The following is a 12,317-nucleotide window of genomic DNA, read 5'->3' on the forward strand; positions in this document are numbered from 1 at the left end:
TATTGGTAGATGGATCTGTGTTGGTATAAATTGGTCTTGTGATCATAGCTGTTATATACATATGCTGTGTTTGATGTAATCTTGAGCATTCTGTTTTAAAGTCACAAGATAAAGACGTACGTGTATATTGTTGTTCTGTGACCAAGCCTTTTATATAGATTATTAAACAGTGAATTTCCATACAAATCTTGGCATTTCTTTGTAAATATAAAACACAAGTTTTATAACAATAATGATGAAGGAGATGGGTTATCGGCTACTAGAGGAGACCTTCTGAGTTCTGAGCAAGGGCAAGGCCGTAAGAGAGAGAGCTTCTCGGTTCTAAGCTTCTGTTTGCGTATTTTTGTGTAAAGTAAAAACGGGTATTGGGTATTATCCAATAAAAAATGAAAACGATAACGGTATAATCCGTTTTCAATTCTACATCCAAACGGGACGAGATTTCGGGTCGGATATAGAGCTTATTTGTGCGGCCCTAGAATTTAGGCACATTTTAAATAAAAAAATAATAATTTAGGCATATTTTAATAAAAATAAATAAATAAAAGACTTTAGGCATAGACATAAATTAAGCTTGATAAGACGTTCTAAATTCAAAACGCGTAGACTTAAGAACTATTCTGAATAGAAGGGGAAAAGAAGATCGGCAACATCTCCACGCTCCCGGATTTGGCGGACCATCAAAGCCACCTTAGAGAAACGAATCTGCTCTATATGACATTTCATGCGAAGATGGCGACAGAGAGACACGGTTCTATACCCTCGACATCTCACGAAGATAACGCCATGTGTGTTTTTCCAAACTCTAATTTCTTTGCCTTGCCGATTTGATTTGAGTTTGTAAATTTCATCAATTTTCGAGTAGCAATTGATGGTTCTGGCTTTCGAGTGATAAAAATAAATAAATAAAATAAAATAAAATAAAAGTTCTGCGATTCTTGTAATTTCTGCTTAGGTGGAGGGTGTTTGGTTGTCAAGAAAGTTGTGGTGGTTTTGTTTTTGTTTTTGTTTTTTTTAATTTTTTAAATGGAGTTCATTGCTGGGTGGGAACTTTTAGGTTTCTGGATATACTGCATGAGGCTCCTTTACTTGGTAACCGCAAATCCAGAAGCATTTTTGGGAGCATTTTCTACTGTTTCTTCCTGGCAAGTGGAGAGCTCCTTTCGACTTTATAACCCTGAATTATTGCAAAAACTTCTGCATTTCTTTATTGAGTGGAGACCGCTGATTGTTCATCAACTTTAGGCAGGTTACGCCGTACTGGCTGCGGGAGCTCCATGGATTTTCCGTCCTATACAGGACTTGATGTCCGCGTTGCTTTGCAGTTCCAGTGTTGTTCTTTTACTAGTTACAGGTTTTTTCACTCACTATGCTTATTTTTAGACATGTATCATTTGCAATGAGCTTATTGTTTGAATCTAATTGCTCTCAATGCATTTCATCTTTGAAATTTGAACGTGAACATTATACATTTGGGGATGAAGGATTTGTAAAACATATTTATGCCTAGTATGTTGTTTAATAATTCCATAGAGGTTTAGTATGTCAGCTGCAGTTTTGTTTACGAAAACACATTATGCAAATGTGATATCTCTAGGATGTCTAACTGTCTGGCAATTCTATCTTTATGTTGCTTTGGTGCTTGAATGTCCACCATTTCAACCTTCTTCTACATAATCTAACTCTTTCTTTTGGGTGCTACTATTGCTTGTACCTTAGTTTAGAATCGAATGGCATGTGCTATCTTAAGGATAGGGAATTGAGCCAATGATGATCATATATGTCAATGTTTCAGGCATCTTTCAGCAATATCTGGTTTACCAAGTCCAGAAAATACGCTTGCAGGTAATCTTTATCAGTTGCTTGGTAGAATGTCAATCTTCCAATGTCTATTATTCAATTACTCTCTCTCACTCACTCACTCACTCAATCCCTCTCCTACTCTTCCACATACAAAATTCTGCTGATGTTTCCAGTTTGTAGAAGCCTCTTCAGTTTTTTTTTCTAGGTAGTTTTTCCTGGATATATCAGTACTTGGACCAGATAATATGAATTATTAAAGTCACTTACAGCTCTATTGAAAGTGGAACTGCCTTTTGAATTGAAATTACTTGTTATAAGAAAAAGAAAATAAGTTACATTAAGCAGTGGGGGAACCAAAAATTTTTCTGAGGGGAGCCAACTTTTCTAACGTATGATACGTTTATGTAAAATAAAAAGAGACAAATCTTAATTTTAATTCATGAAAAATTATACATAAGTATATATAAAAATCAGATGACAAAAACTTGCACAGAAATAAAATTCTAAAAATACAACTTAACATCTGTTTCAAATTGCTGGTGACAATGTTTCATAGATATATTTTCATTCATTATTACTTTTGCAATGAAATATTTAGAATTAATTTTTTTCATAAAAACTATCAAGTGATCTTTTAGAAGCCTATCGTTCATTCTAGTATATAAGGTAATTTATCAAGTTTAATGTAAAATCAAGATATTTTGGCGTCATATGAAGCACTACAATTGAGATCTTAAATGAATACTTTCTTGCTCAATGAAGTCTAGGGGATAAAACTTCTCAATTATTTTTCCCATAGATCATCAAACTTAAATATATATTTTGAGTTTATTTCACTTTGGGTTCCATATTAAGAAGCCTACTAGTGTATAATAAAAGACTTTGGAATACAAATTAATAAATTTATTATGTCTTATAAACCTAACTTTAATTTAATTTTGAAGGGACCACATCATAGAAAATAGATAATATATAGAAATTATACAAACGTTTGGGACTATTGGAAAAAAAATGGAAAGGCATTTACATGTATATAGAAATTTTAGAAAATCTTGGAGAGCATTTGAGAATCTGCATTTTAGCCATGAATTACAAATCTTGAAGCTACTGCAAACGTACCTAAAGGTTTTGGCCGTTTGCATATTGACTGTAAAGAGTGGGTTTCCATTTAGACCCAAAAGGTGTGTTGGCATGTAATTTATGTTTTTCTATATGTTATTGGTTTAAAAACAATGATGTTCACATTTTTCTTGTAGGGTTACTATAGCTTCAGCCAAAAGTTGAAGCATGTTGTTCGCCTACCTTTTGCCATTACTGCCTATGGTATGTATACATGTGCTCACTCCCTTTTGTATTTTTTTTTTCCTTTGGAATCCAACATAATATATTTTTTTATTAGTAAACAAAATTTCATTGATAATATGAATAGGCAAGAGCCCAAGTACATAGGTTACATACAAGAGCGTCGCCTATGCATGATAATCTAGCGATACAAGAAATTCATGAAAGTTCATACCATTAAAACCAATTACAATCGACCGATGGAGTCAAGTATTGGCAAAGAAAGTTCCATGCTCAGACATTGACTGTTCACGATTTTCAAAACTTCTTCTTGTTTTTCTCCCTCCAAAGACACCCATAGGCATATTGGAACCATTTTTCAAATTACTTTTATTTTGAATTGCCCTAAAAAGCTCTCCAAGAGACTAGGAGGTCGATTACCCTTCTCAACATCACCCAAACTAGTCCCACCCTAGTAAAGAATTCATTTTATATGGTTGTGGCAATCTCACCTTGAATTAGTAGATGATTAATGGACTCCCCACTCTTTTTGAACATGCAAAACCAATCCACGACAATGATTTAGAATTTCCTTAAGTTGTATAATCTGAGGACCTTCCTCAAGGAATCCAAAAGAACTTTGACAAAATTAATTAGAAGGAAAGGATTCATGTGGATAGATCCAAATTGTTGGGGATGAAAGGTCTCTTGAATTGAACTGATGGGTGCGCAATCTTCCTTAGGGCCTGATTTTGAAATGAGTTTTCAGATTCCCATAAAAGTTGGTGTTACCTGTTTTCATGCTTTTATGTATCTTTATGTGGAAATTCCAATGTCTATTGATGGATCTTTCTCTTTGCATTCATTTTTATTATATTATTGTTATTGTTTGATGCTAGGAACTGCTGCAATGCTACTAGTGATCGTATGGAAACCCCACATTGGTATTCTTTCCATCTCAACAATACTGAGGTACACCTACCATCTAGTTATGATTCCCGAGAATATACATTCTCCTGCATTATATTTAGTTTCCTTTTGCAAAATTAAGTTAAAAGGGTGAGATTAGCAAAAATCTGCTTTTTTTGGAATGCAAACAAATATGTCTTTAAAGTGTAAATTCTTCTTTCCCCAGGAGTAGAATACAAAGTGCACTAAAAAACCCCAAGTATAAACATTGGTGTCAAGAGTGCTTATTGCCAATGAATACCTTGATAGTAACTTAGGCTTTTTCTAATAAGCCAATTCATTTGGGACCCTGCAGATCCACTATTTTTCTTATTTAAAGATCAGCCCTTATAAATATGCCAGCTGCTATGAACATGAGACTTCTATCGACCTTCTCATTGGGATTGAGGAATAATGAAGAGCCTGTACCGTCTCAGCTCCTTTTGTGGATGATATTGTGATATTTTGTGAGGCCAACTTTAATGTTTAGACTCTTTCATCATGAGAGCAAGTGGAGCTGGTAATATTAGCTGGATTTTGTTCCAAAAAGTCGGACCTTTGAGGTCGAAGTGTTTCTAGCACGTGCTCCTCCCCTGAGATGGCCCTCCTTTCCCTCTGTAGAATATATGTAGATATAAGGCATCTTCAAATTAATCCATATGTTTAGATTTTCATTCTGTCATCTCTATTATATGCCATATATAAATTTAAAATGAGTTAATCTGAAGGGTTTTAGTTTGACCAAGTGGGCTGTTTAATAAATTGTTCTAGATGTGCTTAGTTTAAAATGCTAGGGAAGCACTTCTAAGTTTTGATCTGAGACTTCAATTTTAGAAAGAATGGATGCAGATTTAGCGTAAAAATAATTCGCATGTCTGTGTGTAGAAAAGTTATGATATAATATGCTGGGGATGCTTTAATAGATAACTGTATTAAAAAAGTAGTAGATGCAATTAGAACATTAAAAATATTATTACAAACTATTAATACATTCATAAAGTATCAAAATGCATTAGGAAGTATCGATGTTATCTTATATCCCTGCTCCATAGCCTTAGTGGAACCATTGTGAGATATCTAATGATCATGAATTCTGATATTTAAATTTACTCCCAATCTTTTATCTCCAGTTTGAGGATTTGAATATTGGCTATCATGTTTTAATACTCCTGATTACTGATTAGTTCTTGTCCTTAGCAAAAAAAGGATTGAAAATTCTTGAACTAACTGTTGTGAAATTATTATAAAATGAATTCTACTTCTTCCGATGTTTGTTTGCCAAGCTGTGTACTGCTGACAAAATCTTGGTCAACCATAAATTTGCAGGATTATTATGATAATTGAAGCAATATGTGCTGGATCTTTTATGAGTATCTATGTTGGTGAGTGTTTAAATTACAGGGAGGTTTTGAGGATTTGGATTGTGTTTATGACAATTGTTTAGGAAATATCTGGGAATTTTTCTTTATGCTGTCATAGCTGCCAAGGTCTTCCATTTCATGCTGGACCTTTTATTGAGTTTCATCAGGGTTTGGTGGTGATGTTCATGATGAGGGAGTGACACTCAGTTTTTATATACATTTATGATTTAACAAGCATGGTTATTGACAAAGTTTATTGAGTCCAACATTTATGCTCCTAGGAAATATAAAATGTTGCTCTACTACCTATGGGCCCAAATAAATAAAAAGATACATAGTTGTTCTTAGGATTTCTTTCAATGGCAGGTTTTATGTGTTAATCTCCATACCATATGTAAGGCAACTATGAAATATGAATACACACTCAAGGTTGTTGAGATAAACATGATGTCACTTTCTTTTGTCATTCCGACTGCACAGAATAATTCTATTTGTCCATGAGCAAAGCATTTGTTTTTGTTTGAGATAATATTTAAGATTCCAATATTTGGTTATACTGCATGCTGTCATCCCAAAAAACCTTGCATATATTAGCATTATATATTGGTGAAAATTGTGAGAGTTCTCCTTGTGTTACACCAGCCTAGCCGAGTTTGAGACTATCGATTTTTTTCCCCAATTAAGACCCTCCACCAAGCACATATGGATAGAATATGAGCTCATACATTCAGGATGTATTTGAGGTTGTATGTTCTAACTTTTTTCCATGTGTCTTTTGGTCCTTGCAGGTTATGTACACCAGTACAATTCATTGAATTCTCAGCCCGATGTTCTTAAGTCATTATATTCTCCGCTTCAACCATCAAGTTCTTTGGAAGGTTTGAGGTAATCATGGAGTCATTAATAATTATGTTTTAACTCCATTTCCATATTCAACCTTTTTGGAATGGGAGACTTAATTCATCTTGAGATTATATAGCATTATTTTAAATAATGCATCAATTACACTATGTTGGTATGATATAGGGTACAGGACAGATTTGCAGAGTTCATATTTACTCTCTCTCTCTCTCTCTCTCTCTCACACACACACACACACACTCAAACACATTTGGGCAGGCGCAATTCTGTTAGTAGGGGTATATATATGTTGTAATACATAATCCATAATGTGGGTTGATTGGTACCACAGGTATCATGAAGGTGGTCGACTCTCTGATGAGCAAATGGCTTTGTTGCAATACCAGCGTGAAAACCTTCACTTTTTGAGTGAGGAGGTATGCAATGATCTGAAATTTACAATTGGCAGTGCTTCTTTCTTTGCATTTCATATCCAACAGTACCTTCTTCTGGTGTTTTGGTGTTCCATTCTGCATAAAGGATTTCAGTTGTTAATACATATTTTACCACTTGTATTATAAAACATAATATATTTGGGTTTGCATGTCTGTTAAAGTGTATGATTATTAATATCCAAACATTTGGCCATGCAGATTCTGCGATTGCAAGAGTGCTTAAGTAAATATGAACGGTCTAATGATGGAAGCACACCTCAGGTGATTATTGCCCTAGCTAATATTATTTATTTATTTTTTTACAAGTGAAAATACTATTAATAGAACTAGGCAAATGTCCGAGTACTCAAGATGTATACAAGCGAAACACCTAGTTAGGAAGAAGAGGGAGAGATAGATACAAGGAATTGTCAACGTTAAGATCATTGAAATCTATAGCTATTTTCCAAAGAAATAATGTCTTGAAAAACAGGCTTCTAAGCTCCTCCACCGAATGTGCTTTGTCTTCAAATGTTTCATTACTTTCCTTCCAAATACACTATATAGACTCCTCCAGCTGGCTAGAAACAAATGTGTGTAAATGTGAAAGAAGGAGAAGAAATGTCTGTGTATAGCACCATATACACAGGCATAGTTATTCTTTAATTTTAACCTTGCAATTATAAGATTTTCGGTGATGAAGGGATAACAGAAGGAAAAAAAAAAAAAAAGCAAGAAGAAGATATGTCTTTATGCAGGATGTGTAGATGTGTGTAGGCTGTGTCATAAAGGTGGTAGTGTGTCAAATTACCAGTTTTGGCCATGAAAGGTCTTATAATATTTAACCTCTGAGACATTTATTCTGAAATGTCAGAATAAGTGAGATCTAAGGAAAAGTAACTTTAGTAGCCTACTCGTTTAATATTAAAGGTGAACTGCAATAACAATTGAACATGGACACAGCGGATGGTGTTTTTTTTTTTTTTTTTCTTTTTTTTTTCATCTTGAATCACTTAAGGTATCTGGTGTGTCCATGTTCACCTTGTCAATAAGAAGTTGGGCTACTTATTTTCTTCTGGAAAGTGAAAGTTCCTCCCAAGGTTGCTTTTTTCTGTTGGGTGGCTTCTTTGGGCAAAGTTTTGACAACTGATAATCTTAGAAGGAGAGGACTGTTTATTTCTGATTGGTGTGTCATGTGCAAAAAGGATGGAGAGTCTGTAAATCATCTTTTCCTTCACTGTGAAGTGTCTAGATTCTTGTGGGATGAGGTTCTGAGCTGGACAGGTTTGCATTGGGTGATGCCCAAGATGTGGTGGATTTAATGGTAGGGTGGAAGGGTTTGAAGGGCTGTAAGAAGGCAGTGTCTGTTTGGAAGACGATTCCTCCTTGTCTCATGTGGTGCTTATGGATAGAAAGAAATAGGAGATGCTTTGAAGATAAAGAACGCACTTTGGAAGATCTTAGGGTTTTTTTCTTGGGTACTTTGGGTTTTTGGGTGAAAGTTTATGTAATGGTGGATAATTTTCTGAACCTGTTTTAGTTTTCTGGGTTGTTTTCTGGAAGTTGTAGGTTTATCCTTTGTATACATCCTGTGTACTTGGGCTTATGCCTATTTCTACAATAAAATTATTACTTATAAAAAAAAAACTTATTTTATTCTGGAGCCACTTCAGAAAATTATGACGGGAGATAACACCGAGTAGTGGCCTGTATAAAATTATAATATCAATGGTATATTTGTGATTGGGAGTAGTGCTTATTGGATTTTGGATCATGAACACTACAAATTATGCAAAGATGCACCCCCTGACCAGGGCAGAACAAAACAAATGGTAATTTTCTAGTTTCTCTGGCACCAAAGACTGGAATAGTTGTAGTTTTTACATTTCTGGATAGCAGTAGTATCTGATATGGTTCTGTAATTTTGATTACATGGAAGTGGAATGTTCCAAAGAATTGGTTCTTATGGCTTCATGTTCAGGTTGATCTTGCCCACATGTTAGCAGCTCGTGATCAGGAACTACGGACCCTTACCGCTGAGGTAATACCTGTTGATTCTTTTCCACTTGTTCATTTAACAGTTCCCCAAATGTTTGTCCGAGTTGTTGTCTTTGATTTTAAGGTTGCAAGAGTTTCATGGTGCTTGCTGATATGCATTTAAAATGAAACAATGTGTTGTCAATCTTGGACTAGTCCTTTTTAGGTAATCAACAGTACAATGTTTACCTTATCTTTGCTTAAATGATTGGACATATGTTACTTAACTTTTAAAATGATTGGACTTATGCTTTTTTGGTAATTAACTGCACAATGTGTAAATTATCTTGCTTAAATGATGACAAGCCAATTACTCTTTTCACACATTGTGATGTGTTGCTGTGGTCAAATGAATTCAATAATTCCATCCTGGGAACCAGAAAGGGTGATTTTACTGCCTACTACATATGTTCATTTCTTGTGCTTTTTTTAGGAGATCTATATTTTGAGCACATGAACTCACGAGTCTACATGAGTTCAAATTCTGTACACATCACATGTTACGTTTCTTCTGGACACATCCCCTATTACCATTCAAAGGGAAATTTGGCATTTTTAAACTCGTTGTTAGAAGCAATCATTTCTAGTTCATGTTCACTGTTAGAAGAAATTTAGAAGAAATAAACACCACTGGGAAGACACTTGAGGGGGAAAACTGAAGCAGCAAACAAGAGTTTTCTACTTCATTCCTTCTATTCAACAGATGAATGAGATGAACTGCCTACAGATTTAATGATGTCTTGGTGGTAGATGTTATTGTTACTGTAAAAGATGTAATCTCATTTTTTGGTAATCTTCACTAAGAGCAGTTAAAACTGAATTCTTTGAAACAATGGTGTACAGCAGAATAATTTGTTTTCCAATTAAAAAACATGTTGAATTTTTTTCTCTGCCCCTGGACACAGATACAATCTGTCAGCATGGTTCTATTTAGCAAATAGACTTGTAGCATTTGACATTGGTCTTCGTTACATTTTGAAACTTAAAATGGATACTGAAAGGGACTTATGTTGCAGGTGAATCAGCTGCAGTCTGAGCTAAGGCTTGCTCGTTCTTTGATAGCTGAGAGGGACTCCGAAATACAGCGAGTGCAAACTACCAACAAGCAGGCAAGAACTAGTGTTTTGGCTCAATTACTTATCACATATTCGTATCATGATTGTGGAAGACCTGAGACTTTTTATTGTATCAATTACATGTTTATCTGGTTTTGTGCGTGTAAAGTATCTCTATTAGCAATATTGTCAAAATCATATGCTTGTTTTGACTTTTTGGTTTTTTGGGGGCTTGATATTTGATAGTATGTCGAAGAGAATGAAAGACTAAGAGCTATTTTAGGAGAATGGAGTACCCGAGCAGCAAAGGTATTGTCTCGTCTCTTCTATTAGCTAATATGTTAATGATTATCAACTCCAACTCTGGGCTTCACTTACCTCTGATATGGGATATTTTTGCTAATCTAACGTCAAAATTTGATGTACTAAAGCTTGAACGAGCATTGGAGGTTGAACGAATGTCAAATCTCGAACTGCAAAAGAAGATCACAACACTCAGAAACCAACCAACTGCATCCATGGAGCCCACAGAAAAACGTGGAGCATAGTCACACTGAAAAAATATGCATATGTTGACTTGTTTTTTCCATTCCACAATGCTGCAATGAGTGCCATTCCTTTCGTAGGTTAAATGGAAAGAAAGATCAAGAAGCGTGTACAGAAGGTCAAGCATTGCAGCTCAGATTATTGAATGTATATATATCTGTTTGTTGTACTGGTTTTTTTTTTCCCACTTGAACATCCATTCACGGCGGGCGGCAGCTGCCTATAATATGTTGTATATTGAGGAGGAAATACGCGGCATTTTCAAGATTGAGAGAAATCAGTGGGAGCGATTAAAGCTTTTTTCTTTCCTTAAAACTGTCTGGTGGCGACTCGAGTTTGTGATACTGGTTTTAGGATTCAGGATTCTTTTCTGTGATATTGTTCCTCATTTCCTCTGCTTCAATAGAATCATCCTGTAGATTTTTCAGACCTAATAATATAGATTGCAACGTCACTCAGTGGACCAGTACCTAACATGTAGAACATGTCACAGACACATCAAGTCGGATGAAATGACTACTATAATAGCCGAAGGTTGATGAAATCAAGCTAAAAAGTTAAATTATCCCCGATTGTGAGGCTTTCCATTCCAGTCAATGCCATCTGCAATTACCCAAATGGATTGCCTTTCTCTGTAACCTCTCCTAAGCCAAGAAAACAAACAGTTTAGCTCAGCAAGAAGTATTTTTATAAACTCCACCAGAAAAGCAAACAGTAACTCATTACACTTGCAGTCATTCAAGTGAATTTGCTTGACCAAGACTGTGCACAAGAAAAGTTGACCTACAAGAAATTTTCCTATCAGAAAACTATTAATAATCCACAATCTATGACAGGGCATCATCATCAACAAAGGAGGAGATACTTCAGAATTCCTTAACGACAATAATGGAGTTGCTTTTTAGTATGTTTAGAAATAGAGCAATGCTACATACAGTCGTGGAATTACAAACGTCGTACAATCGCTTTGAAAAAGTGAAAAAAAGTGGGGTTCACAATTAAAAAGTTAGTTTTTTTTTTTTTCATGTGGGTCACATATTAATTTATTTTTTTTAAAACGACTGCACGCCGCTTGCACAACCACGACTGCAAATATCATTTCTCTTAGAAAAAATACCGCCTTAAGCTCTCTAAATTTGAGGACCTCAAGTGGATGAGATAAACACTTGAATTGGGTCTTATTGTGTTTATTATTTATTTAATAATGGATGGAATATTTATACAAGCAGAAATAAATGTTTTTTTTTTTTTTTTAAAGATGGGGGAACCACCTAACTGTAGTGCTCATAAGACTCACCTATGAAACCTAAATCTCCAGGGAAACTAACATAGCAACTCATTAACTCATTACCATAGCCTCCCACTTAAATTGCAGTTTGATTCGAAGTGGAATCAAACCCGTGACATGGGGCACATGCACACGAGTTCACTCTTGCGACTTGGGCTACCCACATGTGGGTAGAAATAAATGTTGTAAGGTTTATTTTATGAGAAATGATATTTGCAGTTGTGATTGTGCAAGCGGCGTGCAGTCACTTTGAAAAAAATGAATTAATATGGGACCCACATGAAAAAAAACTAACTTTTTAATCGTGGACCCCACTCTTTTTCAAAGCGATTGTGTGGCGTTTGCAATTTCACGACTGTATGTAGCATTGCTCTTATTTTATTTGTCTTTGTCCTACTCGAGCCTCAAATTGTTTGGAATTTGAGGGCCTTTAAGCTATCCACATATCATGGCAAGAATTCCATCTTATGTCCCACCTTGAATCCTAACAAAGTGCAGTCTGTTTGGTATGAAATGAACTAGGGTCTAGCTTATTGGAAGCCCATTACCAGGAATAAAAGGAAGAGATAAAGACAAGAAAAGTCAACTAATGAAAGTGATATAAAGCAAGAATGACTCAGCTACTCCAAAGAAGGAAGGAAACCTCTATAAATGAAAGGGAGACTATGAATGTGGGGGATTTGAACTCTACAAGGGAAGACTTCTACGATGTTAAGGGACTACC

General features: G+C 35.2%; 1 protein-coding gene across 4 annotated transcripts; it reads left to right on the forward strand.

Moving 5' to 3' along the window:
- Nucleotides 1–585: 585 nt before the first annotated feature.
- LOC122307819 (protein FIP1) lies at nucleotides 586–10,742 on the forward strand. 4 transcript variants are annotated; one of them, XM_043120917.1, is made up of 14 exons: nucleotides 596–788; nucleotides 1,058–1,145; nucleotides 1,246–1,354; nucleotides 1,796–1,845; nucleotides 3,060–3,126; nucleotides 3,984–4,056; nucleotides 5,359–5,414; nucleotides 6,182–6,278; nucleotides 6,586–6,670; nucleotides 6,887–6,949; nucleotides 8,649–8,708; nucleotides 9,721–9,813; nucleotides 10,006–10,068; nucleotides 10,191–10,742. In XM_043120917.1, the coding sequence occupies exons 1-14, from the start codon at nucleotides 715–717 to the stop codon at nucleotides 10,305–10,307; spliced, it is 1,095 nt and encodes a 364-aa protein (XP_042976851.1). In that variant the 5' UTR covers nucleotides 596–714; the 3' UTR covers nucleotides 10,308–10,742. The 4 variants fall into 4 exon arrangements, with proteins under 4 accessions (XP_042976852.1, XP_042976851.1, XP_042976853.1 ...); XM_043120919.1 differs by having other exon boundaries at nucleotides 597–788; nucleotides 1,250–1,354; XM_043120920.1 differs by lacking the exon at nucleotides 1,058–1,145 and having other exon boundaries at nucleotides 597–788.
- Nucleotides 10,743–12,317: the final 1,575 nt, after the last annotated feature.

Source organism: Carya illinoinensis, chromosome 4 (assembly GCF_018687715.1).
Source record: "Carya illinoinensis cultivar Pawnee chromosome 4, C.illinoinensisPawnee_v1, whole genome shotgun sequence".
NCBI classification, from domain to species: Eukaryota; Viridiplantae; Streptophyta; class Magnoliopsida; order Fagales; family Juglandaceae; genus Carya; species Carya illinoinensis.

Coding starts and splice junctions, on each gene's coding strand:
- LOC122307819 (XM_043120917.1), top strand. CDS start 715: ATGACATTTCATGCGAAGATGGCGACAGAGAGACACGGTTCTATACCC. Junction 1,846..3,059: donor TCCAGAAAATACGCTTGCAG/GTAATCTTTATC, acceptor TTTTTCTTGTAG/GGTTACTATAGCTTCAGCCA. Junction 6,671..6,886: donor TTCACTTTTTGAGTGAGGAG/GTATGCAATGAT, acceptor TTGGCCATGCAG/ATTCTGCGATTGCAAGAGTG.